The sequence below is a fragment of the Jaculus jaculus genome, chromosome 5 (genome assembly GCF_020740685.1).
Source record: "Jaculus jaculus isolate mJacJac1 chromosome 5, mJacJac1.mat.Y.cur, whole genome shotgun sequence".
NCBI classification, from domain to species: domain Eukaryota; kingdom Metazoa; phylum Chordata; class Mammalia; order Rodentia; family Dipodidae; genus Jaculus; species Jaculus jaculus.
This window is the reverse complement of record NC_059106.1, coordinates 23,341,163-23,356,869: the sequence shown is the minus strand read 5'-3', so window position 1 is coordinate 23,356,869 and position 15,707 is coordinate 23,341,163. Positions and strand designations below refer to the sequence as shown.

At 43.6% G+C, this 15,707-nt stretch overlaps 1 protein-coding gene across 10 annotated transcripts in view; it reads left to right on the top strand.

Moving 5' to 3' along the window:
* The window catches only part of C5H2orf76 (chromosome 5 C2orf76 homolog), a 57,611-nt gene that overhangs the window by 15,307 nt on the left and 26,597 nt on the right, over positions 1–15,707 (top strand). For all 10 annotated transcript variants that reach the window (XM_045150269.1, XM_004659735.2, XM_045150264.1 and 7 more), the window contains exons 2-3: positions 8,589–8,657; positions 10,248–10,392. In XM_045150269.1, coding sequence (XP_045006204.1) covers positions 10,260–10,392 — 133 coding nt within the window. In that variant the 5' untranslated portion in view covers positions 8,589–8,657; positions 10,248–10,259. The remainder of the gene's footprint in view (positions 1–8,588; positions 8,658–10,247; positions 10,393–15,707) is intronic.

The window sequence follows — 15,707 nt, the reverse complement described above, 5'->3', positions numbered from 1 at the left end:
AAGAACTGACAATCCATTCCCTTTCTCGGAGACTGCCTGTTGTGTAAAGACAGCTAGTGCACTGTCCTGATTCCCAAGTCCGCTGTCTCCGTGCTTTGGAGCTCTGCTTGCACTTAAAACTTCTGTTATTTTCCTCACTTTAGGAAATACTGTACAAAAGAATGGGGTTCATATGACATTTCATGCATGTATTGTATTTACTTTTATCAAAGTCACCCCCACTCATCCCCACCTGTACTACTGTCCCCTTTTCCTAAATAGTGCCCTTTCTACTCTCATGTCTTTTTAAAAAATACAGATTCTGCATAGAAGAGAAAGCATGTGATGTTTGTCTTCGAGTCTTGCAATTCCATCCATTTTCCTGCAAACATTGTGATTTTCATTTGTTAGAGAACTAAATAACACACACACACTCTCTCTCTCTCTCTCTCTCACATACACACACACACACACACACACACACACACTTTCTTGGTGGGTGTGCAACTTGGCTGGTAGCATAACTTGGCTGTGCTAAGTGGCACTGCAGTAAATATGTGCAGGTATCTTTATTGTTTGGTGATTTTGCTGCTTGTAGTCATTTGCCTAAGGAGTGGTATAGCTGGAACATAAATCAGTTCTACTTTTACTGTTTATTTTATTTTATTATTTTTAGTATTATTTGTTTTTTCAAGGTAGGGTCTCGCTCTAGTCCAGGCTGACCTGGAACTCATTATGTAGTCTCAGGGTGGCCTCAAACTCAGGGTGATCCACCTACCTCTGCCTCCCAAGTGCTGGGATTAAAGGTGTGTGCCACCATGCCCAGGTAATTCTACTTTTACTGTTTCAGGAACCTCCATTCTGATTTCCTTAGTGTCTGGACTATAAGGCTTTCTTTTCCCCACATCCTCACTAGCATTTGTTGTCATTTGTCTTCTTGATGATTCTGACCAAGTTGTGCAACATGGTTAGATCCTGACTCACAAAGGCAAGTCAAAGCAAGACAAATACTAGAAGTCCGATGTTGCAGTGGTGTGAATTAGGTGTCACTCATAAACTCATGTGTTCTAAATGCTAGGTTGCCATGTGGTAGCATTTGGGGAATTGGCAGTCCTAGGGTGGTGTGTAGTTGGAGGTAGGCTTATGGGTGTTACAGCCAACTTCTCCTTGCCAGTGTTTGACACATTCTCCTGCTACTGTTGTCCACCTGATGCTGGTCAGGAGGTGATGTCCAGCCTCTGCTTGTGCCACTGTGCCCCCTGCCATCATGGGGCTTCTCCTTGAGTGTGTAAGATGAAATAAACCCTTTCTTCCTGTAACTGCTTTGGGTCAGGTGCTTTGTGTCAGCAACAAGAAGATGATAACAGATGTGCTATTATCTTGGTAAGATAAATCCATGTTCTGTAGATACTGTATTTGCAAACTCACCTAGTAAATTGTATCCATTGCTCACATGAAAAAGCAATACTCCGAGTTCTTTCTCAGTCAGTTACAGACATGTCGAGAGCAGTGATCATTGTAGGTCACCCAATACTCACTTTCTCAGCCCAGGACCGGCAGGGTGATGCTTTTCTTTCATATTTCAGATCCTTTGCTATAAACAAGCACTCAGTTTATAGGCTGTTCATTCATCATTTCATCTTGTGTGCATTGTATATTCAACTATGCATGTCACATGTTCACCTGTGTGATGCCAGAGAGAAATACCAGCTGTCCTCTGTTGCTCTTCTGCCTTTCTTCCCTGAGACAGTCTCTCTCTGAACCCAGAGCTCCTTATTCGGTTAGGCTCACTGACCAGGAAAGCCCAACAATCCTCCTGGCTCTGCCCTTCCTCAGTGCTGGGATACTGGCATGTGAGACCACGCCCAGCTTTTTTTTTTTTTTAAATTTTATTTATCTGAGAGTGACAGAGAGAGAAAGAGAGAGAGAATGGGTGCACCAGGGCCTCCAGCCACTGCAAAAGAACTCCAGACGTATGTGTCCTCTTGTGCATCTGGCTAACGTGGGTCCTGGGGAAATTGAGCCTTGAACTGGGGTCCTTAGGCTTCACAGGCAATTGCTTAACCACTAAGCCATCTCTCCAGGCCCAGCTTTTTTTTTACGTGGACGCTGTGAAGCAAACTCGGGTCCTCATGCTTGCACGGCAAGTGCTCTTAACTGCCGAGTCATCTCCTCAACCCTATCTTACTCTTGGGGATTTTGCTGTACATATTGCCCTTGGGTGTAGAACTGGTGTTCTCAAGTGTTCTTAAATGCAGGACAGCCACAATATGCCTTCCAGAGGAAATAGGGCATTAGGCAGCTCTGCCCAGGCAGGAGCTGCATGTTGTTGAGTGTGCATTCCATGTTACGAATCGACCGTACTAGCCTAACAGTATCTTTCAACGGAAACACGCATGATGCGATAGTATGTTTTGATAGATTGATTAAACGGTTGTGAGCAGAGGTTCCAAGAACCAAGCCCTGTATTTCCTGTAGCAATGGTGGTTAGAGATTTGGTAATTCACTCTTTGCAGCCAACTTTCTAGACCAGAGCTGACAAGTAGCCAGAATCAACCCTAGTTATGTGGTGGTTTTTTTTTTTTTTTTTTTTTTTTTGAGCTGATAGAAAGCTCTGTAAAGTCAACAATCAAGCTCGATGTGAGTATGCATATTTTGTACTTAACCATAATGTGGGCTGGCAGTGTCAGAAGCCTGGGGAGCTAGCCTGGTTACTGTGTGATCCTTCGCTGGGAACGTGGCCACTGGAAAGGAGCCAGCTTGGGAAGTTGTGCCATCAGGGCCAATGATAAAGGGAGCCTGGTAGCAGCCTGCCTTGGTAGCTGAATTTCCACCACAGGCCCAGAGAACTGGAGCCTGGAAGCACATCCCAGTTGTATGGGTTTACAGCTGCCATGCCATGCCAGTGATTGGGCCAGGAAGCAGCCCTCAGTTTTCAGGGAGGATCCAGGACAGGGTGCCGAGCTAGCTGCCCAGGAGCCAGGGAACCAGGAGCTCCAGAAGGCACAGGCCAGGACAAGTTTTTTAGGTGGGGAAGTTTAAAGACCTTCCTAAGCCCTGGGCCCTTTCACTTTGCAAAACCCTACCCAGTGTCCTGTGCATTAAGATACACCCGTGTCTCACATTATATTGAACCTGTGAATGATTATTAAGAAATTTGAATTGCTGTCAAAACTTCCCATTTTGTGGATATTTAAATTTTTTCATGTTTATGTTTGTGTGTGTGCATGTTCATGTGTGGGTACACATGCATTGGATTCAGACTTGGGTGCCATCCTCAAGAATGCCATCTTGGGAAAAGAAGAATTCAAGTTTTTCTCAGCTTTGCTCCTCAGTGCCATATGTGGCCTGTGATGTATTTCATATAATGCAAGTTACTGGATCTAGAAAAAAAAAAAAAGACCATGTTTTCCTTTAGGAGATGTGGGCCAGACCCCTTGAAAGGGCCCACAGCTCAGGCTGGGGGAGGAGGAGCTGAACGTGGAAATGGCCCACGGAAGGTGGTCCTTGGCTTGAGTCTCGAAGGGTGTATTCATTGGCGAGTGGAGAGTCTGAGGGTGGATGGGTGTGTGACACAGCCTTGGTGTCTGTGTGGGAAGCCTAGAGCTGTCTCTTGCTGTTGCTGCTGGAGGGACATGTGAGAAGTAGGCTGTGCTGATGACAAATGCCATCAGAGTCAGGGAGGGGCTGAGCGTGGAAAGCCTTTCATGCCATCTCAAGCAAGTTCAGACTCCTCCTGGGCATGCTTCTGACATCCCAAGTGCGAGTGCTTTTGAACTTATTTGTTGCCATTCAGTAATAGCAAGTGTGACTGTGTGGTGCTAGGAATTTAACCCAGGGCCTCCTATGTGCTCAGCATGTATTCTACCAGTGAGCTCCAGATGGGGTCCTAATACCGTCTCCCATCACCACACTGCGACCAGGTTTCCAGTACAGTAAACCTTATGGCTTAAGTGAGGGAGTCACTTAACCATGGCAAGCTCCATAGATGCAAATCACTTGTTAATGTGACTAGTTCTGACATAATGTACTGCACCAGTTCTTCAGTGGTGGACAATTGGATGGATTCTATTGGAAACACTTCGGGGAAAGACAATATGTCTCTTGAATGTCCATCTGTATGCACTTCCAGAGTGTTTGGGTTGACGATTTGTTGGCAATTGGTACAGATTCACGTATGTCTGTGTATGTGTGGTCATCTGTGTGTGTTTAAGTGCGCATGCCATGGGACCATATGCAGAGGTCAGAGGACAACTTCTGGTGCTGGTTCTCATTTTCCACCTTGCTTGAGGCACAGTTTCTTGTTCACTACTGCATTTGCCAGGCTAGCTGGCCTGTGGACATTCCTGTCTCCACCTTCCTTCTTGTGGTAAAGTGTGCTGGTATTACATATGCTAGCACCACTCACCCAGCTTTACAAAGGGGTACTCAAGATCCAAAACCAGGCACTCATGCTTACATGACAAGTGCTTTATCTACGGGATCATCTCCCTAGCCTGCTCACAGATTCTTCAAAGAATAGTTGTGTCATGTTCCACAAGCATCTTTCTTGTGTTCTGATTGGGATTTATTCAGTTTATACATATATACTATGTGTGTGTGTGTGTATACATACATACACACACATATATACATACATACATACATACATACATACATAATATGGGGAAAATTCTCCATCCCTGTCCCTTACCCTCTTGCTCTTTTCCCTCTCTTCCTCATTCCCTTCCTCCTCCTTTCCTTCCCTCCCCTGTTGGCCTGGAGCGGCATAGCCCAAGCTGGCCTCAAACTCAGGATCGTCCTGTCCCAGTCCCTGAGTGCTGATTTATAGGGATATGCTAGCTATACTTGGCTAAAATTAGTTTCTGTACAATTTTGAACCTTTATAATTAATAACATAGTCCTTAGGGCTGTTAAAGGCACTTGTTTGCAAGCTTGCCAGCCTGAGTGCAATTCCGCAGCACTCATGTAAAGCTGGATGCAAAGTGGCAAATGTCACACACATCTGTAATCCCACCATACCTGGTACAGTGAGAGATGGAGCCAGGAGCCACTTGGGCCAGTTGCCCTGGTGCTCACACAGCAGGGGGCTGGGAGAGTCACAAGGGAGGCCCTGTTTCAAGCAAGTTGGAAAGAGAAGAAAAATCCTTTGAAGTTGTTCTTAGACATTTACATGTGCACACATCAACATATGCGCACCCCCCCCCCCCCCGAAAGGAACCCTTCATTATCTTACATGTTTGAATATCTTTCTGATTTTGTCTCTGTGGTGGTTTGATTCAGGTGTCCCCCTTAAACTTAGATGTTCTGAATGCTAGGTTCCCAGCTCATGGAGATTTGGGAATTAACACCTGGAGGGAGTGTATTGCTGGGGGCAGGATTATGGGTGTTATAGCCAGTTTTCCCATGCCAGTGTTTGGTACACTTTCCTGTTCCTGTTGTCCGCCTTATATTGGCCAGGTGGTGATGCCCACCCTCTGCTTATGCCATCATTTTTCCCTGCCATTATGGAGCTTCTCTTCGAGTTTATAAGCCAAAATAAAGCCCCTTTTTCCCCAAAGCTGCTCTTGGTTAGGTGATTTTGCCAGCAATGCGAGTCTGACTGCAATAGTCCCTAAGTTTATTAGCATTGATTTCTCTGTTTATTTGATCAACACCTTTTAAACCTGGTCAGATACAATTTTTTTTCAAGTAGATTAAACCTTTTGGGGAAAATGTTGGATTTTATAATCTTTAATGTTTATTTGCTTTCTAAACTGCCTCTCTAAGCTAATGAAGTGTATTTCCCATTATTATAAAGGCAAATTGAATCATAGTTTCCTTCTAATAGTAGCTGTTGTTTAGTTACTGAGTAGAACACCAACAAGTTTCTGAGGAAGCTTGTAGATGATACACTGTTAACCAAAATTAGATATTAATGCAAGTTTGGACATTCATTTGTTAACTCACTTATTGATTCATCATTTGAGGCAGATTCTTACTGTGTAGCTCAAGCTGGTCAAGATCTCAATGTCTTTCTGTCTCAGCCTCCTGAGTGTGGGGGTCACAGAGACTTGCCACTATGTCTGCACAGATTTGTAGTTTTAAATTAACTTTACCTGTTCCAGTACAGCATGTGGGCAACTTTTTTTAAGTAACAAAAGCCAGCCTACAATTTTAAAACAGTTTCCCAAGACACACGTCTGTCAGCCTGTCTGGTCTTGTCTGAGCTGTTCACTTCTGGTGTGTTTGACTCATCTCATGGTGCCGGGCCTTGTCTTCTGCTACTGCCTGTGTGAGTTGTCTTTAATGTTCAGGGCTGTCTTACCCAGTAGAATAGTGTGGAAGCCCCTCAGCCTCCCATGTGCACTGCCCAAAGTACTTCATGGTTCCCATATGTTAACTTTTCAAAGTCCACTGGCTAGCTCTCTAAGGCATTCTCCCCATTTTACCAGTCACATACTGGTAGGTAGGAGGGTTGATTTTTTTTTTTTTTATTTGTATGGTTGTATATTTTCATGAAAAAAAAATCATATACAAAATTATTAGAAATTTGCCTAATGAAATTATATAGCCAATTAAAAAATAAAATCAACACCATAGAATTTATCCCTGGGTACATGAAATTCTTATGATAACTACAGAGCATTGTGCTGTTTATATAACATTGACCACATTCTATGTTTTTAAAACAGAATATAAGTAAATGTAAACATTTTCCATAACACATGTTTTACTTGGGTTTTTTTCTTTGCTCAACTTATTTTTTTCTTTATTAGTTATGTACATATTCAGTGTGTAAACAGCCATGTTGGTACCATTGTTAGCCTCCGCCCCCCTCTGAAGGGACCCTCCTCATTGGGGATTGTGGGTTGTGCATTTTGGGGTTAGCCATCAGTTATGGGTAAGGGACAATGTCTCTGTGGATAATGTCCCAACTTGTGGCTCTAACAATCTTTCCACCCCCTCTTCTGTGAATTTCCCTTAGTCACTTGGGGTTCGTTTTAGGTCTACTTCAGTGATGAAGTCTTGGGAGCATCTGTGTCTCTGGATCTCTGGTTCAGTAGGAGTTAGCTATTCTCTGTCTATCTCCTTCACCTTTGTGCTTGTACTAGGTACACCAAGAAAGCAACACTCTTACTCACTTCCCCAAATACTCTATGGGCCCCTGGTGAGGTGCGATGGGGCTGAATCTCTCCTAATGTTCTGCATCTATCTTGAAAAGAGAAGCAAATTCTGAGTGAAGTCATCATATAAATGGGATAACTTATTTTAGAGGGAATTTAATAGTGTAGACCCTCTTGTAACCCAAGATTGGTGGGAGCTTGATATTGGTGAGTGGACTTGTCTGTTTGGATATGGTTCTGACTGGTTTCCCAGTTCCAGCTATGGGTTCTGTTCCACTGAGCCAATTCAAGAGTGGTTGGTTACCTACCATGGCTGTGTGCCACTAGTACACTTGTGTGAGCATCATGTCAAGTTGTTTGCTGCTGAGTAGTTTAGACTATTGTTGGTCATTTTCCCATGTTGCTCATGTAGCTCCTTTCTGGCACTAGACAAGCTGTCTAGGGACTGACTCTCTTCCAGATTCCAGTCAGGTCTCTCCATATTCCGTACCAATAGCATATGATGTCTTCAGCAGTAGGGTCTTACCATTAAGTTAATTTGTTCAACTCTATGCCCAGGGGTAGAGGGTGGGGTGAGTTGTGCATGTGGCTGTGTTTTGGAGGACTGCTTCGCTTTGAGGGGAAGGAGAAGTTCCGAGTGCTTTCATTTTTTATATTTTTTAAAAAATTATTTCTTTATTTATGAGGGAGAAAGAGACAGATAGAGAGAAAGAGAGAAGGGGCACACCAGGGTCTCTAGCCACTGCATAGGAACTCCAGACACATATGCCCTCTTGTGCATCTGGCTTATGTGGGTCCTGGGGAATCGAACCTGAGTCCTTAGGCTTCGCAGGCAAATGCTACAACTGCTAAGCCATTTCTTCAGTCCCCTCATTTCTCACTGTGTATCCCATGATGACCTTGAACTCTCTATGAAGCTTAGTGACATTGAACTTGTGGTACTCCTCTTTCAGTCTCTCGGGTTCTTGGATAACAAGGATGTGCCATCATGCCCAGCTTTTGCTTGGGATTTCTACTACATGATTATGCTGCCATTTACCCATCTTCCTATTGATGGGCAGTTAATTGTTTCATTTATAAAAAATATTTTTGTTCATTTTTATTTATTTATTTGAGAGTGACAGAGAGAGAGAAAGAGGCAGATAGAGATAGATAGATAGAGAGCCACTGTAAATGAACTCCAGATGCATGTGCCCCCTTGTGCATCTGGCTAACCTGGGTCCTGGAGAATCAAGCCTTGAACTGGGGTCCTTAGGCTTCACAGGCAAGTGCCTAACCGCTAAGCCATCTCTCCAGCCCACTCTTTTTTTTCTTTGTGATTGGGTTTCATTCTAGCCTAGGCTAACTTGGAATTCACTATGTAGTCTTAGGGTTGCCTCAAACTCACTGCATTCTTCCTACTTCTGCCTCCCCAGTGCTGGGTTGAAAGGCCTATCCCACAATGCCTGGCTTCTTTTGTTTGTTTTTTTAAATTAACAAATGCTGTTAAATATTCTTTTACAGTTCTCCTGGGCACAGATGTGAGAAGTTTCTTAGAGAACCTGCCTATGAATGAAATTGCTGAATTGAAAGGTATGTGTTTTTATCTTTACTAAATATTGCCATATTGTTACCAAGAATAGTACCCATTTGGATGCCTATTTCCTCCACTTAGGCTCTCTCATGCTCTTCACTTTTGCTAATACTGGATATTGCCAGATTTTAATTTGAACTTAGTCAGGGACAGGGTCTCACCCAGGCTGTCCTGGTACTCTCATTCCTGCCTCAGCCTTCCAAGTGCTGAAGTTAGAGACGTGTGCCATGGTGCACAGCTGAACTTTTATTCTTTTTTTGTTTGTTTGTTTTTCAAGGTAGGGTCTCACTCTGGCTCAGGCTGACTTGGAATTCACTATGTAGTCTCAGGGTGGCCTCAAACTCTTGGCGATCCTCCTACCTCTACCTACCAAGTGCTGGGATTAAAGGCATGCGCCACCACGCCCAGCTCTGAACTTTTATTCTTATGCTTATTAGTCTAATAATTATTTATTTTTTATATATCATTTTATTTATTTATTCATTTATTTGACAGAGAAAGAAGGAGAGAGAGACAATGGGCATGCCAGGGCCTCCAGCCACTGTAAATGAACTCCAGACGTGTGTGCCCCTTGTGCATCTGGCTTATGTAGGTCCTGGGGAATTGAATCTGGGTCCTTTGGCTTTGCAGACAAATGACTTAACCACTAAGCCATCCCTCCAGCCCAGTATTTCTTCTTAATGCACCCAGCCTTCCATATCTTAGGATCTATATACATGGATTTAACTAAGTGCAGATTTAAAATATTTGAAAAATAATGCATGTGTAGTGAACATGCAGACTTCCTTTCATGTCACATTCCCTAAACAGTTTGGCATAACAACTGTTCACCTAGCATTTTCATTGTGCTAGGTATTGTGAGAATCCAGAAGTGATTTAAAATATATATGGAGGGCTGGAGAGATGGCTTAGCAGTTAAGCACTTGCCTGTGAAGCCTAAGGACCTTGGTTCAAGGCTTGATTCCCCAGGACCCACATTAGCCAGATGCACAAGGGGGCACACGCGTCTGGAGTTCATTTGTAGTGGCAGGAGGTATATATGTAAATCAGTCCTGATATCTGACATTTGTAAGATTAAAATGCTGCCTTTAGATGGGGACTCTAATTTAAATGTATTTGATTTCAGGACCATTGGAGGTGCCCATTAGCATAGAGAATGGGAGCTATCATGTTTGGCCGCCTGGTTCTTCCTAGATTTGCATGCATACACTGTTTCTACAGGATTAAAGTGGGGGGGGGGGGGGGAGAGACATCACCTTGGGGCCCTTCTGAGTACCTGGGGATCTAGCTTCCATCTGATAGATCCTGTCTGTTGCCATTCAGCATGGAGGAGACTGGCTGGGGCCAGAGAGCTGATGTGGATATGTGGACATGTAGACTAGTCACGTGCAGGCACTTGAGAGCTGATTTATTTATTTATTTGGTTTTTCGAGGTAGGGTCTCAGGCTGTCATGGAATTCACTATGTAGTTTCAGCATGGCCTTGAACTCACGACGATCCTCCTACCTCTGCCTCCTGAGTGCTGGGATTAAAGGTGTGCAGCGCCACGGCTGGCTTTTCTTAAATTGTGCTCATGTCTCTTACCACAGGTATTTCTTCACATGGCTGCTGAACACGTGACCATTACAGTTCGCCTCATTCGTTCATTTGAGCACCGCAATTTCAGACCTGTGGTGTATCATGGTGTTCATTTGGACCAAACTGTGAAGGAATTTATAGTATTTCTAAAGAAAGGTAGGAAACATTAGAATCACATTGTTTTGTTTGATTTTGAAAAAACCAGCTGGTTATGAAGTTAATGATTACTCTTTTTTTTTTTTTAAGGCAGGGTCTCATTCTAGTCCACACTGATCTAGAACTCACTTTGTAGCCCAGGCTGCCTTTGAACTCTAGTACCACAATCCTCCTACCACAGCCTCCTGAGTGCTGGGATTAATGATATGAACCACACGCCCAGCTATGATAATTTTTTAGAAATTAGGTAGGGCACAGTGACACATACCTATAACCCCAGCACTAAGGAGATGGAATCAGGAGGATCATGATTTCAAAGCCAGTCTGGACTGCCTAGCAAGTTCTAGGCCAGCCTGGGCTACATAGCCCAATATACCTTCAAAAAAACAAAAAACAAAAACTACCATCACCACCAACAAAAAAACCGACCAGGGCTAGGGAGGTAGTTTAGCTATTAAATGTGCTTCCCGTGCAAGAGTGAGAGTGTGAAGGTGCCTGGGCCCATCCAAGTACCAGTTTTCGGAACCTGTGTTAAACAGCTGGGTGTGGCCACACATTGCCTGTAATGTAGTCACAAAGGAGAGTAGAGACACAGTGAGATACTCTGCTCCAAAAATGGGTGAAAGAGTTCTGACTACCACAGTGCACCCTACTGCAGGCAAGCACATGGGGTGTCGTAAGGACACATACGTGTTCATACACCACATTACACACATATACACAAACAAGCAAAAAATAAACAAAAGCGAGGGCTGGAGGAGCTGGCTTAGTGGTGAAGGTGCTTGCCTACAAAGGCAAAGGACATAGGTTTGAATCCCCAGGACCCACGTAAGCCAGATGATACTCAAGGTGGTGCGTGTGTCTGGAGTTCAGTTGCAAGGGCTGGAGGCCCTGGAGTACTCATTCTCTCTCTCTCTCCCCCTTTCTCTCAAATAAAATAAATATTTAAGTAAAAATAAAATATTAAAAAGAAAAGAAAACCAAACTAGAGAAACAAACCAAAGCAGGGTTGTGGAGATGGCTCCGTTGGTAAAATGCTTACCATGCAAGAATGAGGGCCTGAGTTCAGATTCCTGGCACTCCCTGAAAAGCCAGGCCTGGCCATGTGTGCCTGTAATCCATGTATGCACTGGGGAGATGAATGCAAGAGAGTCCCTGACATTCCCTGGCAAGCCAGCATAGCTGAATCAGTGTGCTCTGGGGTTGGTGAGAGACCCTGTCTCAAAAGCAAGGTGGAATGTAATTGAGGAAGATAATTCATATTGACCTCTATCATTCTTATGCTTGTGCACACACACACATGCATGTGCACACTCATAGGAGCATGTGTATGCACACCACACACATACACACACAGAAAAAATAAAAGCACACAAACTAATGGATTGAAAAGCAACCCTTCCCCCCAACCCAAAAGGTATTTGGGGAGATAGTGTTCTACAGTGTAATCTGGATGCAGAGATGGTTCATGTGCTGGGCCTTGTTATCAGCCTGCCTCAAGGTTTACTGTTGAATACTGTGTATACCCTCACCAGTGTGTGTACCTTCAGTAATATATGTACCTTCACCAGTACACCTTCAGTGGTACATACACTCTATCAGTGTGTCTGCAATAGTATATATGCCCTCACCAGTATATTTCAGTAGTATGTACACTCTCACCAATATTCCTTTATATACCCTTACCAGTATATTTTCAGTGGCACATATTCTCTCATCAGTGTGCCTTCAATACTATGTATACCCTCACCAGTATATTTCAGTAGTATGCATGCTCTTACCAGTGCTTTCAGTAGTACGCATGCTGTCATCAGTGTGCCTTTAGTAGTATGTATGCCCTCCCCAGTATACCTTCAGCAGTATTCATATTCTCACTGGTATACCTTCAGTAGTATGTGTACCCTCACACAGAAGGGGGCGAGAGCATATGGGTACACCAAGGCCTCTGGCCATTGCAACTGAATTCCAGATACATATGCCTCTGGCTTCATATGGGTACTGGGAAATTGAACTCAGGTCATCAGGCCTTGCAAGCAAGTGCCCTTAGCCACTGAGCCATTTCCTCAGCCCAAATAGGAGCATAATTTGTATGCCGTGCAATATACAGCTCTCAATATATGGTCCCATGAGTTAATCAATGTACCATTTTGTACCTAACTTTTTATTTTACTTTGACATACTTACAGAGAGGCAGGAAAGTTGCAAGAACAAGACAAGGCTCCTCATGGTCTTCATGAGACTACAAGTGTTGACCCAGTGCTACTTTTGTTTCCTCTCCCCTCCCCTCCCCTCTCCTCTACCTTTTCACTCACTTAACCTGCTGCCTTTCGTCCACATTTTTTTAACTTCTGGAACTATTCAGAAGTATACTGTTGAGCCTGGCCTGGTAGAGACTACCTCTAATCCCAGCATTTAAGAGGCCAAGACAGGAGGATCTTGAATTCAGAGTCAGCCTGGGCTACATAGTGAGACTTTTAAAAATAACAATCAAATAAATAAATTGCTGACACTACTTAACCCTCACCCCTTGATATTTCAGTGCTTACTTCTTAAAGTGAAAGAATTGCCAAAAAAAGGTATTTGGGGAGATAGTGTTTTACAGTCTAATCTGGATGCAGAGATGATTCTTGTACTGGGCCTTGTTATCAGCCTGCCTCAAGGTTTATTGTTGAGTAATACCCTTTCTCTTATATAACTTCAGTATAAATGATCAAACTGTGGAACTTGACATTGAGATTCATTGATTCATTCATTTAGAAAGGTCTCATATATGCCAGGCAGGCCTCAAACTTGCTATGTAGCTAAGGATGACATTTAATTTCTGATCCTTCTGCCTGTACCTCCCCAAGTGCCATAATTACAAGCATGCACCGTCACAGTTGGTTTATGCAGTGCTGAAGGTTGACCCAGGACCTCATGCATACTAGGTCAGCACTCTACTAGCTGAGCTACCCATTGACTCTTAAGATTTAGAATTGTTCCAGTCTTTTATGACAAGAAACTTGGTTCTGGCTGGTAGAGGAAAGGTGGTATGGACCTTATCTTAGACAAACTGAGAAAGGACAGAGAGAGCTCAGTATCTGCCTTTTACTTCCAAATAGTCCTTATGTCCAAGAGGTAAGCCCCAGGATTCCACCTGTCTCTGCCTCAGCACTGGGGTTATCAGTATGCTACCATACCCAGCTATTTTATGTGGCTTCTGGGGATTGAACTCAGGTCCTTGTGCAAGGCAGACCCTATACCAACTGAGCCATTTCCTCAGCCTATCTACAGGGTTTTAAATGTTAGACATTTTACCTCAGGACTCCCAGTGTTTCCACTACATTTTGGCCAGCAGGAGCCCTTGTGCATGGAAGGACTGTAATCAGTGGTAACTGAATGGTGAGCCCTGTTGATGAGCACAGGTACTCATATCTTCTGACTTCCTCTTGCTTACCCTGCTCTGTTTGCCTGTTGGAGCAGTATGAATTCCATATTTTAAAATATTTTTAGAGCTGGAGAGATGCTTAGTGGTTAAGGTACTTGCCTGCAAAGCCCAAGGGCCCATGTTCAACTGCTCAGATCCCATGTAAGCCAGACACACAAGGTGTCACATGTGCAAGGTGACACATGGGCACAAGGTGACATATGTGTCTGAAGTTCAGTTGTAGTAGCTGGAGACCCTGGTGTGCCAATTCTCTCTCTCTCATGCATAAAAATAAAATAAAACGTTTTTATGCAAAATTCATCTGAAGGATTTTTTGTGGATGGTTCTTGTCTTTTTATTGACAAATTTTTATATACGTATATAATGTACTTTGCTCATAATCTCTTCCCATCACACTCTCTTTCATCCACTCCCTATACCTCTTCCACTGAATCCTTTCCTCCCTCCAGCCAGTCCCTTTAGTATCTTGATATTTTTCTTTTGGCCTGCCTTCATCATTCATGACAATATATAGCTGAGCCTAATATGGTGCAGGTAACAGTAACAATTGTGAGGTCATAAATCTAGCAGCCCCCACATGTACAGAATACAATGTCATTGTGAGGTCATAAGTGGAGCAGCCACCAGTGAACAGAATACCATGTTCCATTGCACTTCTTCCCATCCTCTGGCTCTCATGGACTTTCTGCCCCCCTGAAACACAATGTTCACCCAGCCTTGGAGGGTGTGATATTATCTTATTATATGTTTTATTAATATATGTCTTATTTAATCCTGAGCATTTATTTTTTTGCATTTTTTATTAGTTTTCTATTCAGCAAATACAGGCAGTTTGGTACCATTATTAGGCTCATCCATGACCTACCACCTCCCCATTGGCCCCTCCTTGTTGAGGCATATGGGTCATGCATTGTGGAGTTAGCCCACAGTTATTGGTACAATAAATGTTTCTGCATATCTTGACCCAACATGTGGCTCTGACATTCTTTCCTCCCCCTTTTCCGCAAAATTTCCCTGAGCCATGTTGGGTTCATTTTTGGTCTGCTTCAGTGATGAGGTGTTGGGGGCCTCTGAGGCTCTGGCTCTCTGATTTGGTAGGAGTTGATTTTTCTCTGTGTTGGTCTCCTTCCCCCTTGTGCTGGTATCCAGTTCATCAGGAAAACAGCACCCTTGTTTGTTTCGCCAATTTTCCTTAGTTTCAGCCAGGGCCCTTTTGAGGTATGATGGGGTGGCTCTCTCTTTAGGATCTGTATCTATCTGAAAAAGAGAAGCAGATTCTCCAACAGAGAGTAAGTTATCTCCAGGACAAATGAAATAACCCTTACTTTTTTTAATAGAGAGTTTAATAGGTGTAGACCCTCTTGTAGCTCATGATTGATGGTAGCTTGATATTGGAGAGAGGGCATATGTTTGGATATGATTCTGACTTGTTTCTCAGCTCCAGCTATGGGTTCCGTACCACTGAGGGGATCAGTTAGCCAAACCAAGAGCAGTTGGTTCCCCACTATGGCTGTGTGCCACTATTGCACTTGTGTGGGCATCACAACTGGTTTTTTGTTGCTAAGTAGGTTAGACCATGAGTTGCTTGGACAGATACTGGTCATTTCCCCCAGTCGCCCATGTAGCACCTTCTGGCACTAGATACGCTGACTGTCTGGGGACTGACTCTCTCCTGGCCTCCATCCATGCCGTTCCATTTTACATGTCAGCTGCATATGGAGTCTTCAGCAATAGGGTCTTACCACTAACCTTTGGTGGGTCATCAAGTACTCTGACAGAAATCTGTCATTCTTTTAGGAAACCTTGTAGGTTTCTCTGATCAAAAGCTCACTGTGGATGATAGCCCCATGCTGGTACTCGGAGTTACAGGTCAGTGACCACTAAGAAA